Raw genomic sequence first — 15,000 nt, 5'->3', positions numbered from 1 at the left:
TAACCTCCTGTCTAATGACATCCTCTCAGTCTAACTATAACCTCCTGTCTAATGACATCCTCTCAGTCTAACTATAACCTCCTGTCTAATGACATCCTCTCAGTCTAACTATAACCTCCTGTCTAATGACATCCTCTCAGTCTAACTATAACCTCCTGTCTAATGACATCCTCTGTCTAACTATAACCTCCTGTCTAATGACATCCTCTCAGTCTAACTATAACCCCCTGTCTAATCCCATCCTCTAAATCTAACTATAACCTCCTGTCTAATGACATCCTCTCAGTCTAACTATAACCCCCTGTCTAATCCCATCCTCTCAGTCTAACTATAACCCCCTGTCTAATCCCATCCTCTAAATCTAACTATAACCTCCTGTCTAATGACATCCTCTCAGTCTAACTATAACCTCCTGTATAATGACATCCTCTCAGTCTAACTATAACCTCCTGTCTAATGACATCCTCTCAGTCTAACTATAACCTCCTGTCTAATCCCATCCTCTAAATCTAACTATAACCTCATGTCTAATGTCATCCTCTCAGTCTAACTATAACCCCCTGTCTAATCCCATCCTCTAAATCTAACTATAACCCCCTGTCTAATGACATCCTCTCAGTCTAACTATAACCCCCTGTCTAATGACATCCTCTCAGTCTAACTATAACCCCCTGTCTAATCCCATCCTCTCAGTCTAACTATAACCCCCTGTCTAATGACATCCTCTCAGTCTAACTATAACCCCCTGTCTAATCCCATCCTCTCAGTCTAACTATAACCCCCTGTCTAATGACATCCTCTCAGTCTAACTATAACCCCCTGTCTAATCCCATCCTCTAAATCTAACTATAACCTCATGTCTAATGTCATCCTCTGTCTAACTATAACCCCCTGTCTAATCCCATCCTCTAAATCTAACTATAACCTCCTGTCTAATGACATCCTCTCAGTCTAACTATAACCCCCTCTCTAATGACATCATCTCAGTCTAACTATAACCCCCTCTCTAATGACATCCTCTCAGTCTAACTATAACCTCCTGTCTAATCCCATCCTCTCAGTCTAACTATAACCCCCTGTCTAATGACATCCTCTCAGTCTAACTATAACCTCCTGTCTAATGACATCCTCTCAGTCTAACTATAACCCCCTGTCTAATGACATCCTCTCAGTCTAACTATAACCCCCTGTCTAATCCCATCCTCTCAGTCTAACTATAACCTCCTGTCTAATGACATCCTCTCAGTCTAACTATAACCCCCTGTCTAATCCCATCCTCTAAATCTAACTATAACCCCCTGTCTAATCCCATCCTCTAAATCTAACTATAACCCCCTGTCTAATGACATCCTCTCAGTCTAACTATAACCCCCGTCTAATCCCATCCTCTAAATCTAACTATAACCCCCTGTCTAATCCCATCCTCTAAATCTAACTATAACCCCCTGTCTAATCCCATCCTCTCAGTCTATCTATAACCTCCTGTCTAATGACATCCTCTCAGTCTAACTATAACCCCCTGTCTAATGACATCCTCTCAGTCTAACTATAACCCCCTCTCTAATGACATCCTCTCAGTCTAACTATAACCCCCTGTCTAATCCCATCCTCTCAGTCTAACTATAACCCCCTGTCTAATCCCATCCTCTCAGTCTAACTATAACCCCCTGTCTAATGACATCCTCTCAGTCTAACTATAACCCCCTGTCTAATCCCATCCTCTCAGTCTAACTATAACCCCCTGTCTAATCCCATCCTCTCAGTCTAACTATAACCCCCTGTCTAATGACATCCTCTCAGTCTAACTATAACCCCCTGTCTAATCCCATCCTCTCAGTCTAACTATAACCCCCTGTCTAATCCCATCCTCTCAGTCTAACTATAACCTCCTGTCTAATCCCATCCTCTCAGTCTAACTATAACCCCCTCTCTAATCCCATCCTCTCAGTCTAACTATAACCTCCTGTCTAATGACATCCTCTCAGTCTAACTATAACCTCCTGTCTAATGACATCCTCTCAGTCTAACTATAACCCCCTCTCTAATCCCATCCTCTCAGTCTAACTATAACCTCCTGTCTAATCCCATCCTCTCAGTCTAACTATAACCCCCTGTCTAATCCCATCCTCTCAGTCTAACTATAACCTCCTGTCTAATGACATCCTCTCAGTCTAACTATAACCCCCTCTCTAATCCCATCCTCTCAGTCTAACTATAACCTCCTGTCTAATGACATCCTCTCAGTCTAACTATAACCTCCTGTCTAATGACATCCTCTCAGTCTAACTATAACCCCCTCTCTAATCCCATCCTCTCAGTCTAACTATAACCTCCTGTCTAATGACATCCTCTCAGTCTAACTATAACCCCCTGTCTAATCCCATCCTCTCAGTCTAACTATAACCCCCTCTCTAATCCCATCCTCTCAGTCTAACTATAACCCCCTGTCTAATCCCATCCTCTCAGTCTAACTATAACCCCCTGTCTAATCCCATCCTCTAAATATAACTATAACCCCCTGTCTAATCCCATCCTCTAAATCTAACTTTAACCTCCTGTCTAATCCCATCCTCTAAATCTAACTATAACCCCCTCTCTAATGTCATCCTCTCAGTCTAACTATAACCTCCTGTCTAATGACATCCTCTCAGTCTAACTATAACCCCCTGTCTAATCCCATCCTCTCAGTCTAACTATAACCCCCTGTCTAATCCCATCCTCTCAGTCTAACTATAACCCCCTGTCTAATCCCATCCTCTCAGTCTAACTATAACCCCCTCTCTAATGTCATCCTCTCAGTCTAACTATAACCTCCTGTCTAATGACATCCTCTCAGTCTAACTATAACCCCCTGTCTAATCCCATCCTCTCAGTCTAACTATAACCCCCTGTCTAATCCCATCCTCTCAGTCTAACTATAACCCCCTGTCTAATGACATCCTCTCAGTCTAACTATAACCTCCTGTCTAATGACATCCTCTCAGTCTAACTATAACCTCCTGTCTAATGACATCCTCTCAGTCTAACTATAACCGCTTGCTCCAGACTCAACCAATTGCCAGTAATTCCCCAGCTGCGCCGAATGTCCATCCCCTCCTCCCTCCCGTTCATTCACCTGCATCCATCAGGTTATTTATTAGGATTAACCCGTGTAGACAGAGACTCTGTATTCCCCTCTGGGAGCAGGTCTCCAGATGAAAGTCTGGCTGCAGTCTGGCTGCAGTGGTCCCCTGCTCTGCTCTCTAAAGAGGAGCGTTTAAAGGAGGAGTGGAGGAGGAGTGGAAGAGGGGGGAGGAGGAGGTAGAGAGAGAAGGAGAAGGTAGAGTCCCCTGCTCTGCTCTCTAAAGAGGAGCGTTTAAAGGAGGAGTGGAGGAGGACAGGGAGGAGGAGTGGACGAGGGGGGGAGGAGGAGGTAGAGAGAGAAGGAGGATGAGGTAGAGTCCCCTGCTCTGCTCTCTAAAGAGGAGCGTTTGAAGTCCTATGGCTTTTCTGCACCACCGTGATCCATCACAGCAGATGGAGGGATGGAGGGAGGAAAGACTAGGAGGAGGAGGACAGGGAGGAGGAGTGGATGAGGACAGGGAGGAGGATAGGGAGGAGGATAAAGGAGGTAGAGAGAGGATAGGGAGGTGGAGGTAGAGAGAGGATAGGGAGGTGGAGGTAGAGAGAGGATAGGGAGGAGGAGGTAGAGAGAGAGGGAGGAGGAGGTAGAGGGAGAGGGAGGATGAGAAGGAGGTCGAGAGAGAGGGAGGAGGAGAAGGAGGTAGAGAGGGGATAGGGAGGAGGTAGAGATAGAGGGAGGAGGTAGAGAGAAAGGGAGTGAGTGGGAGAGAGTGGGAGGAGGTAGAGAGTGGGAGGAGAAGGATGAGGAGGGGAGAGAGGAGGACAGGGAGGAGGAGTGGAAGAGGGAGGAGGGAGAGAGAGAGGGAGGAAGAGGGAGAGAGAGAGGGAGGAAGAGGGAGAGAGAGGAGGACAGGGAGGAGGTAGGGAGAGCATGAGAGAGAGGGAGAAGTAGCAGTAGGAGGTGGAGAGGGAGTAGGAGGTGGAGAGGGAGAGGCAGTAGGAGGTGGAGAGGGAGAGGCAAGGGGTGATCTGATATCTGACTCCAAACTGCTTGGGTTTCCTGTCTCTATAAACCCTCTGATCCTGGATGGAGTCCAGACTAGAGACTGTTCCAGAATAATGAACTGGTTCCCTTCCAGATCAGAGAGCTGTGTTTAACCCCCCCCCCCCCCCAACCCCTAACCCCTAACCCCTAACCCTCTGGTAGGATGACACCAGGCTACTTCTTTAACTCAGTATTATCCCTCTGGTAGGATGACACCAGGCTACTTCTTTAACTCAGTATTATCCCTCTGGTAGGATGACACCAGGCTACTTCTTTAACTCAGTATTATCCCTCTGGTAGGATGACACCAGGCTACTTCTTTAACTCAGTATTATCCCTCTGGTAGGATGACACCAGGCTACTTCTTTAACTCAGTATTATCCCTCTGGTAGGATGACACCAGGCTACTTCTTTAACTCAGTATTATCCCTCTGGTAGGATGACACCAGGCTACTTCTTTAACTCAGTATTATCCCTCTGGTAGGATGACACCAGGCTACTTCTTTAACTCAGTATTATCCCTCTGGTAGGATGACACCAGGCTACTTCTTTAACTCAGTATTATCCCTCTGGTAGGATGACACCAGGCTACTTCTTTAACTCAGTATTACCCCTCTGGTAGGATGACACCAGGCTACTTCTTTAACTCAGTATTATCCCTCTGGTAGGATGACACCAGACCACTTCTTTAACTCAGTATTATCCCTCTGGTAGGATGACACCAGGCTACTTCTTTAACTCAGTATTACCCCTCTGGTAGGATGACACCAGGCTACTTCTTTAACTCAGTATTATCCCTCTGGCTGGATGACACCAGGCTACTTCTTTAACTCAGTATTATCCCTCTGGTAGGATGACACCAGGCTACTTCTTTAACTCAGTATTATCCCTCTGGTAGGATGACACCAGGCTACTTCTTTAACTCAGTATTATCCCTCTGGTAGGATGACACCAGGCTACTTCTTTAACTCAGTATTATCCCTCTGGTAGGATGACACCAGGCTACTTCTTTAACTCAGTATTATCCCTCTGGTAGGATGACACCAGGCTACTTCTTTAACTCAGTATTATCCCTCTGGTAGGATGACACCAGGCTACTTCTTTAACTCAGTATTATCCCTAGTTCTTTAACTCAGTATTATCCCTCTGGTAGGATGACACCAGGCTACTTCTTTAACTCAGTATTACCCCTCTGGTAGGATGACACCAGGCTACTTCTTTAACTCAGTATTATCCCTCTGGTAGGATGACACCAGGCTACTTCTTTAACTCAGTATTATCCCTCTGGTAGGATGACACCAGGCTACTTCTTTAACTCAGTATTATCCCTCTGGTAGGATGACACCAGGCTACTTCTTTAACTCATTATTATCCCTCTGGTAGGATGACACCAGGCTACTTCTTTAACTCAGTATTATCCCTCTGGTATGATGACACCAGGCTACTTCTTTAACTCAGTATTATCCCTCTGGTAGGATGACACCAGGCTACTTCTTTAACTCAGTATTGTCCCTCTGGTAGGATGACACCAGGCTACTTCTTTAACTCAGTATTATCCCTAGTTCTTTAACTCAGTATTATCCCTCTGGTAGGATGACACCAGGCTACTTCTTTAACTCAGTATTACCCCTCTGGTAGGATGACACCAGGCTACTTCTTTAACTCAGTATTATCCCTCTGGTAGGATGACACCAGGCTACTTCTTTAACTCAGTATTATCCCTCTGGTAGGATGACACCAGGCTACTTCTTTAACTCAGTATTATCCCTCTGGTAGGATGACACCAGGCTACTTCTTTAACTCAGTATTATCCCTCTGGTAGGATGACACCAGGCTACTTCTTTAACTCAGTATTACCCCTCTGGTAGGATGACACCAGGCTACTTCTTTAACTCAGTATTATCCCTCTGGTAGGATGACACCAGACTACTTCTTTAACTCAGTATTATCCCTCTGGTAGGATGACACCAGGCTACTTCTTTAACTCAGTATTATCCCTCTGGTAGGATGACACCAGGCTACTTCTTTAACTCAGTATTATCCCTCTGGTAGGATGACACCAGGCTACTTCTTTAACTCAGTATTATCCCTCTGGTAGGATGACACCAGGCTACTTCTTTAACTCAGTATTATCCCTCTGGTAGGATGACACCAGGCTACTTCTTTAACTCAGTATTATCCCTCTGGTAGGATGACACCAGGCTACTTCTTTAACTCAGTATTATCCCTCTGGTAGGATGACACCAGGCTACTTCTTTAACTCAGTATTATCCCTCTGGTAGGATGACACCAGGCTACTTCTTTAACTCAGTATTATCCCTCTGGTAGGATGACACCAGGCTACTTCTTTAACTCAGTATTATCCCTCTGGTAGGATGACACCAGGCCACTTCTTTAACTCAGTATTATCCCTCTGGTAGGATGACACCTTGTTCCTGTACTACTGACTACTACTTCGGACACCAGGCAGGTTAGAGTACAACACCTTGTTCCTGTACTACTGACTACTACTTCAGACACCAGGCAGGTTAGAGTACAACACCTTGTTCCTGTACTACTGACTACTACTTCGGACACCAGGCAGGTTCGAGTACAACACCTTGTTCCTGTACTACTGACTACTACTTCAGACACCAGGCAGGTTAGAGTACAACACCTTGTTCCTGTACTACTGACTACTACTTCAGACACCAGGCAGGTTAGAGTACAACACCTTGTTCCTGTACTACTGACTACTACTTCAGACACCAGGCAGGTTAGAGTACAACACCTTGTTCCTGTACTACTGACTACTACTTCAGACACCTGGCAGGTTAGAGTACAACACCTTGTTCCTGTACTACTGACTACTACTTCAGACACCAGGCAGGTTAGAGTACAACACCTTGTTCCTGTACTACTGACTACTACTTCAGACACCAGGCAGGTTAGAGTACAACACCTTGTTCCTGTACTACTGACTACTACTTCAGACACCAGGCAGGTTAGAGTACAACACCTTGTTCCTGTACTACTGACTACTACTTCAGACACCAGGCAGGTTAGAGTACAACACCTTGTTCCTGTACTACTGACTACTACTTCAGACACCAGGCAGGTTAGAGTACAACACCTTGTTCCTGTACTACTGACTACTACTTCAGACACCAGGCAGGTTAGAGTACAACACCTTGTTCCTGTACTACTGACTACTACTTCGGACACCAGGCAGGTTAGAGTACAACACCTTGTTCCTGTACTACTGACTACTACTTCAGACACCAGGCAGGTTAGAGTACAACACCTTGTTCCTGTACTACTGACTACTACTTCGGACACCAGGCAGGTTCGAGTACAACACCTTGTTCCTGTACTACTGACTACTACTTCAGACACCAGGCAGGTTAGAGTACAACACCTTGTTCCTGTACTACTGACTACTACTTCAGACACCAGGCAGGTTAGAGTACAACACCTTGTTCCTGTACTACTGACTACTACTTCAGACACCAGGCAGGTTAGAGTACAACACCTTGTTCCTGTACTACTGACTACTACTTCAGACACCTGGCAGGTTAGAGTACAACACCTTGTTCCTGTACTACTGACTACTACTTCAGACACCAGGCAGGTTAGAGTACAACACCTTGTTCCTGTACTACTGACTACTACTTCAGACACCAGGCAGGTTAGAGTACAACACCTTGTTCCTGTACTACTGACTACTACTTCAGACACCAGGCAGGTTAGAGTACAACACCTTGTTCCTGTACTACTGACTACTACTTCAGACACCAGGCAGGTTAGAGTACAACACCTTGTTCCTGTACTACTGACTACTACTTCAGACACCAGGCAGGTTAGAGTACAACACCTTGTTCCTGTACTACTGACTACTACTTCAGACACCAGGCAGGTTAGAGTACAACACCTTGTTCCTGTACTACTGACTACTACTTCAGACACCAGGCAGGTTAGAGTACAACCCCTTGTTCCTGTACTACTGACTACTACTTCAGACACCAGGCAGGTTAGAGTACAACACCTTGCTCCTGTACTACTGACTACTACTTCAGACACCCGGCAGGTTAGAGTACAACACCTTGTTCCTGTACTACTGACTACTACTTCAGACACCAGGCAGGTTAGAGTACAACACCTTGTTCCTGTACTACTGACTACTACTTCAGACACCAGGCAGGTTAGAGTACAACACCTTGTTCCTGTACTACTGACTACTACTTCAGACACCCGGCAGGTTAGAGTACAACACCTTGTTCCTGTACTACTGACTACTACTTCAGACACCCGGCAGGTTAGAGTACAACACCTTGTTCCTGTACTACTGACTACTACTTCAGACACCCGGCAGGTTAGAGTACAACACCTTGTTCCTGTACTACTGACTACTACTTCAGACACCAGGCAGGTTAGAGTACAACACCTTGTTCCTGTACTACTGACTACTACTTCAGACACCAGGCAGGTTAGAGTACAACACCTTGTTCCTGTACTACTGACTACTACTTCAGACACCCGGCAGGTTAGAGTACAACACCTTGTTCCTGTACTACTGACTACTACTTCAGACACCAGGCAGGTTAGAGTACAACACCTTGTTCCTGTACTACTGACTACTACTTCAGACACCAGGCAGGTTAGAGTACAACACCTTGTTCCTGTACTACTGACTACTACTTCAGACACCAGGCAGGTTAGAGTACAACACCTTGTTCCTGTACTACTGACTACTACTTCAGACACCAGGCAGGTTAGAGTACAACACCTTGTTCCTGTACTACTGACTACTACTTCAGACACCCGACAGGTTAGAGTACAACACCTTGTTCCTGTACTACTGACTACTACTTCAGACACCCGACAGGTTAGAGTCAGTTTCAGGCCACAACTCTTCTTCTCTGGACACTAGCTGGTAGGAAATGAAACCTCGTGTCTCTGTGATGGGAAGTTAGAATGAACAATACGTCCTTATTGGAACAGGTGGTGTCAGAGTTTTATACGACTCCTCAGACAGCGCCCGCCTGCCTGGCTGGAAGAATGTACACGGGAGGGAGGGAGGGAGGGAGGGGTGGAGGAAGGGAGGGAGGGGTGGAGGGGAGGGGAGGAGTGGAGGGAGGGAGGGGTGGAGGAAGGGAGGGAGGGAGGGAGGGGAGGAGTGGAGGGAGGGGGGGGTGGAGGGAGGGAGGGAGGGAGGAGTGGAGGGAGGGAGGGAGGGAGGAGTGGAGGGAGGGAGGGAGGGGTGGAGGGAGGGAGGAGTGTAGGGAGGGAGGGAGGGGTGGATGAAGGGAGGGAGGGAGGGAGGAGTGGAGGGAGGGAGGGGGGGAGGGAGGGATGAGTGGAGGGAGGGAGGGAGGGGTGGAGGGAGGGAGGAGTGGAGGGAGGGAGGGAGGGAGGGAGGGAGGGAGGGGAGGGGAGGAGTGGAGGGATGGATGGAGGGAGGGAGGGAGGGAGGGGAGGCGTGGAGGGAGGGAGGGGTGGAGGGAGGGAGGGAGGGAGGAGTGGAGGGAGGGAGGGAGGAGTGGAGGGAGGGAGGGAGGGGTGGAGGGAGGGAGGAGTGGAGGGAGGGAGGGAGGGGTGGAGGGAGGAGTGGAGGGAGGGAGGGAGGGGTGGAGGGCAGCCCAGAGAGAGAGAGTGTAGCAGGTCCAGTCTCTCTGTGTACTGTGAGAGAGTAGCAGGGTCCAGTCTCTCTGTGTACTGTGAGAGAGTAGCAGGGTCCAGTCTCTCTGTGTACTGTGAGAGAGTAGCAGGTCCAGTCTCTCTGTGCACTGTGAGAGAATAGCAGGTCCAGTCCAGGTGTAACCAGAAACACCTGAAGGGTCCAGTCTCTCTGTGTACTGTGAGAGAGTACAAGGGTCCAGTCTCTCTGTTTACTATGAGAGAGTAGCAGGGTCCAGTCTCTCTGTGTACTGTGAGAGAGTAGCAGGCCCAGTCTCTCTGTGTACTGTGAGAGAGTAGCCGGTCCAGTCCAGGTGTAACCAGAAACACCTGAAGGGTCCAGTCTCTCTGTGTACTGTGAGAGAGTAGCAGGTCCAGTCTCTCTGTGTACAGTGAGAGAGTAGCAGGTCCAGTCTCTCTGTGTACTGTGAGAGAGTAGCAGGGTCCAGTCTCTCTGTTTACTGTGAGAGAGTAGCAGGTCCAGTCTCTCTGTGTACTGTGAGAGAGTAGCCGGTCCAGTCCAGGTGTAACAAGAAACACCTGAAGGGTCCAGTCTCTCTGTGTACTGTGAGAGAGTAGCAGGTCCAGTCTCTCTGTGTACTGTGAGAGAGTAGCAGGTCCAGTCTCTCTGTGTACTGTGAGAGAGTAGCAGGGTACAGTCTCTCTGTGTACTGTGAGAGAGTAGCAGGGTCCAGTCTCTCTGTTTACTGTGAGAGAGTAGCAGGTCCAGTCTCTCTGTGTACTGTGAGAGAGTAGCAGGGTCCAGTCTCTCTGTGTACTGTGAGAGAGTAGCAGGGTCCAGTCTCTCTGTGTACTGTGAGAGAGTAGCAGGTCCAGTCCAGGTGTAACCAGAAACACCTGAAGGGTCCAGTCTCTCTGTGTACTGTGAGAGAGTAGCAGGTCCAGTCCAGGTGTAACCAGAAACACCTGAAGGGTCCAGAGATCAACAACAATTAAAGATCCTCTCCGTAGTTTTAACGAAGCAGCAGCAGCGTTTCCACCTCCACCAGATCGGCGCCGCTACCTACTTCATTATCAGTCGTTGTTTTTATTAGGTGTGAAGTCTCCGTCTCCTCCTCCTCCTCCGACCCTGGAGGCCTCGGTCCAGAACGTAGAGCTGAAGTTCTGCAGCAGAGCCACGGGGAACTGCGTCGGAGGGACCGTGGGAGCTGTTAAAGTGTGTGCCAGGACCCCAGGTGTGTGCAGCTGTGCCCTGTTAAACTTTACTGCCTTTACCCCCTACACCGCCCCTACACCGCCCCTACACCGCCCCTACACCGAGGCTCTTCTCTTTCACATTTAACACACTGACTCAGTCCTGCCTGGACTTGGGTCCAAATGTTTAGTCTGTGTGTCGTCACCGCTGGTCTCAGAGGGGCCTCTTGTCATTGAGATCGGGGCTTTTTCTCATTCTCTGATGTCCGAAACAGAATGGCTTCCTGTCCACACAGAGATCTCCATATCACCACTATAACTGACAGACCCAGAGCAGTTCATCAGCAGGTCACCTTCAGGACTGCTCTACTTGTAGAATCAATTTGAAATTCACTTTCTCTAGATCCAGACCGATGTAGTTACATTGTCTCTCCTCCTCCTCCTCCTCCTCCTCCTCCTCCTCCTCCTCCTTCTTCTCCTTCTCCTTTTCCTCCTCCTTCTCCTCCTTCTCCTCCTCCTCCTTCTCCTTCTCCTCTTCCTTCTCCTCCTCCTCCTCCTTCTCCTCCTTCTCCTCCTCCTCCTCCTCCTCCTTCTTCTCTTCCTTCTCCTCCTCCTCCTCCTTCTCTTCCTTCTCCTCCTCCTCCTCCTCCTCCTCCTTCTCTTCCTTCTCCTCCTCCTCCTTCTCTTCCTTCTCCTCCTCCTCCTTCTCTTCCTTCTCCTCCTCCTCCTCCTTCTCCTCCTTCTCCTCCTCCTCCTTCTCCTTCTCCTCTTCCTTCTCCTCCTCCTCTTCCTTCTCCTCCTCCTCCTCCTTCTCCTTCTCATCCTCCTCCTTCTCCTCCTCCTTCTACTTCTCCTCCTTCTTCTCCTCCTCCTCCTCCTCCTCCTCCTCCTTCTCTCCAGGTTCACCAGAGGGTATGAAGGAGAAGCTGGTTCCTCTGCTCCAGGGTCCATCTGACACTAAAGAGCTTCACCAGAGTCGCTGGCTCAATGAGATCCGTAAACCTGAGTCCCTGCTGGCCCCTGACCTCCTGACCTTCTCAGTACAGATACCTCAACACGGGGTCGACGGCCGTAACTCCTCTGGTAAGTCTGACGCCTCTATCGCTACAATACGCCAGCTGGTACGGTAGAGGAAACCTCTGGTCCTTCAGACCAGTTAGGTCATCTACCTCTCGTCCCAACGTCTAGTCCACATTACTGAAGTCCTCAACAGGTCATGTGATCAGTCCTCCCTCCTGTCTCCTTGGTGGGGGGGGACATATTCTGCTATTGTCCTTCAGTGCATGTGTGGTACAGTAGACAGAGGGGGGGGGGGGGGGCAAATTCTGCTATTGTCCTTCAGTGCATGTGTGGTACAGTAGACAGAGGTGGACTTGGAGGGGGGGGGGACATATTTTGAAGGTGGACTGCTACCCTCTCCGGTGGGATGGAAGGAGTCATGGTGGATGAGGCCTGTGGGTCGGTGTGACCAGAGTCAGTGGGGATCTGTTTCTACGACCAGAGCAGAGTGACACCTTGAAGCCCAGAGTTCCCATGATGCTTCAGGAGAGAGGAGGAGCAGTGTGTTCAGTTGCCTTTTTTTTTTTTTAGTGCCAGCCAGAGACAGAGAGCATTCTGGGAGGTGTTCCCGGCTGGAAAGACACATCACCGTTAAAAGAGATCAAACTAGTTTCTTCTGGAACTTTTCAGAATCTGGTGAATTCTTCTTTCTCCTCTCATGAGGTCATCTCAAAGCCTTCTTTATATGAAATAGAGTCCAGTAAGCAGCTCAAAATGGACGTGTGGACATTTTGTTTATGTCCAGGTGACTCAGTGTTTTGGACTGTTATGGGACAGTCATCGTAGAAACAAAACGCACAACAAAGGTTTGTCTGCATTTACAGTCCCTTTTGTGTCCAGTTGTCCTCCGTCTTCCAGACCTGTGGGGACGTTCAGTGTCCTCCGTCTTCCAGACCTGTGGAGACGTTCAGTGTCCTCCGTCTTCCAGACCTGTGGGGACGTTCAGTGTCCTCCGTCTTCCAGACCTGTGGAGACGTTCAGTGTCCTCCGTCTTCCAGACCTGTGGAGACGTTCAGTTGTCCTCCGTCTTCCAGACCTGTGGAGACGTTCAGTGTCCTCCGTCTTCCAGACCTGTGGAGACGTTCAGTGTCCTCCGTCTTCCAGACCTGTGGAGACGTTCAGTTGTCCTCCGTCTTCCAGACCTGTGGAGACGTTCAGTGTCCTCCGTCTTCCAGACCTGTGGAGACGTTCAGTTGTCCTCCGTCTTCCAGACCTGTGGTTGTCCTCAGTCTTCCAGACCTGTGGTTGTCCTCAGTCTTCCAGACCTGTGGTTGTCCTCAGTCTTCCAGACCTGTGGTTGTCCTCAGTCTTCCAGACCTGTGCTTGTCCTCAGTCTTCCAGACCTGTGGGGACGTCCAGTTGCCCTCCGTCTTCCAGACCTGTGGGGACGTCCAGGTGTCCTCCGTCTTCCAGACCTGTGGGGACGTCCAGTTGTCCTCCGTCTTCCAGACCTGTGGGGACGTCCAGTTGTCCTCCGTCTTCCAGACCTGTGGGGACGTCCAGTTGTCCTCCGTCTTCCAGACCTGTGGAGACGTTCAGTTGTCCTCCGTCTTCCAGACCTGTGGAGACGTTCAGTTGTCCTCCGTCTTCCAGACCTGTGGAGACGTTCAGTGTCCTCCGTCTTCCAGACCTGTGGAGACGTCCAGTTGTCCTCCGTCTTCCAGACCTGTGGAGACGTCCAGTTGTCCTCCATCTTCCAGACCTGTAGAGATGTTCAGTGTCCTCCGTCTTCCAGACCTGTGGGGACGTTCAGTGTCCTCCGTCTCTGGGGTTAAGATTATTGCCATAGAGACTGAGATGTGTGAGTTTTCCGGCCTGCAGCGTTCTGTATCTGTGTCCTAATAGGAAGTTACCCGTGAGACAGGCTGTACCACTGCCATAGAGACGAAGCCGTTTCAGAGTCCTCCTAGAGAGTTACTGTCTCTGCAGCATTGAGGCCCCCCCTCAGTGAGGTCATGAATATCACTCCCCACGTGTCCCCCGGTCCCATCCCGTTCTCCATCCTGGCGTTCCTGACCAGAGTATCTATCCCTGGGAACTCCCCCCCCTCCCCCCTCAGTGAGGTCATGAATATCACTCCCCACGTGTCCCCCGGTCCCATCCCGTTCTCCATCCTGGCGTTCCTGACCAGAGTATCTATCCCTGGGAACTCCCCCCCCTCCCCCCTCAGTGAGGTCATGAATATCACTCTCCACGTGTCCCCCGGTCCCATCCCGTTCTCCATCCTGGCGTTCCTGACCAGAGTATCTATCCCTGGGAACTCCCCCCCCTCCCCCCTCAGTGAGGTCATGAATATCACTCTCCACGTGTCCCCCGGTCCCATCCCGTTCTCCATCCCGGCGTTCCCGACAGCGTTCCTGACCAGAGTATCTATCCCTGGGAACCCCCCCCAGTGAGGTCATTAATCCCCCCCCCCCCCCCCCCCACTCCACAGGATTCCACCAGCAGATTGATGCCTCTGGAAAAAGACGTGTCACCACTGCTTTCCCATCCTTCTTCACTGAGAGTCTCTAAAACATCAGGAAGGAGAGAGCTGGAGGGGGGGGGGGGGCATGTGTCCTAAATGATTCCCTATATAGTGCACTACTTTTGACCAGAGCCCTATGGTTACTATATAGGGAATAGGATTGGCGTTTGGGATGCAGGCCACAAGATCCTGTGCACTCTGGTGCCGTCTCTCCTGGCTAAAGGGACACGTACCGGAGAATCTGACACCACATGAAAAATAATATCCCTCAAGTGTGTTAGTCTGTTGTCTTCAGAGCCTTACTGTGCATCTCGTTTAATACAGGCTGCGGAGATTCATCTGGTGTCCTCGACTCCGTCTCATAAAGCTGCTCTCTGAATCACGTCAGGACCGCGGCTCCTCAACGTGTCTCTGTTGACATAGAGATTCATCTGGTGTCCTCGACTCCGTCTCATAGAGCTGCTCTCTGAATCACGTCAGGACCGCGGCTCCTCAACGTGTCTCTGTTGACATAGAGATTCATCTGGTGTCCTCGACTTCCTCGTCTCATAGAGCT

The 15,000-nt window shown here is 49.5% G+C and overlaps 1 protein-coding gene across 6 annotated transcripts in view; it reads left to right on the top strand.

Moving 5' to 3' along the window:
* LOC110513475 (vacuolar protein sorting-associated protein 13B) overlaps positions 1-15,000 on the top strand; it is an 818,772-nt gene that overhangs the window by 249,152 nt on the left and 554,620 nt on the right. For all 6 annotated transcript variants that reach the window (XM_036938036.1, XM_036938048.1, XM_036938043.1 and 3 more), the window contains exons 18-19: positions 10,819-10,959; positions 11,819-12,001. In XM_036938036.1, coding sequence (XP_036793931.1) covers positions 10,819-10,959; positions 11,819-12,001 — 324 coding nt within the window. The remainder of the gene's footprint in view (positions 1-10,818; positions 10,960-11,818; positions 12,002-15,000) is intronic.

Source organism: Oncorhynchus mykiss, chromosome 2 (assembly GCF_013265735.2).
Source record: "Oncorhynchus mykiss isolate Arlee chromosome 2, USDA_OmykA_1.1, whole genome shotgun sequence".
NCBI lineage: Eukaryota > Metazoa > Chordata > Actinopteri > Salmoniformes > Salmonidae > Oncorhynchus > Oncorhynchus mykiss.
Note: the sequence above shows the minus strand (reverse complement) of the source record. Positions and strands in the feature narration are given on the sequence as shown.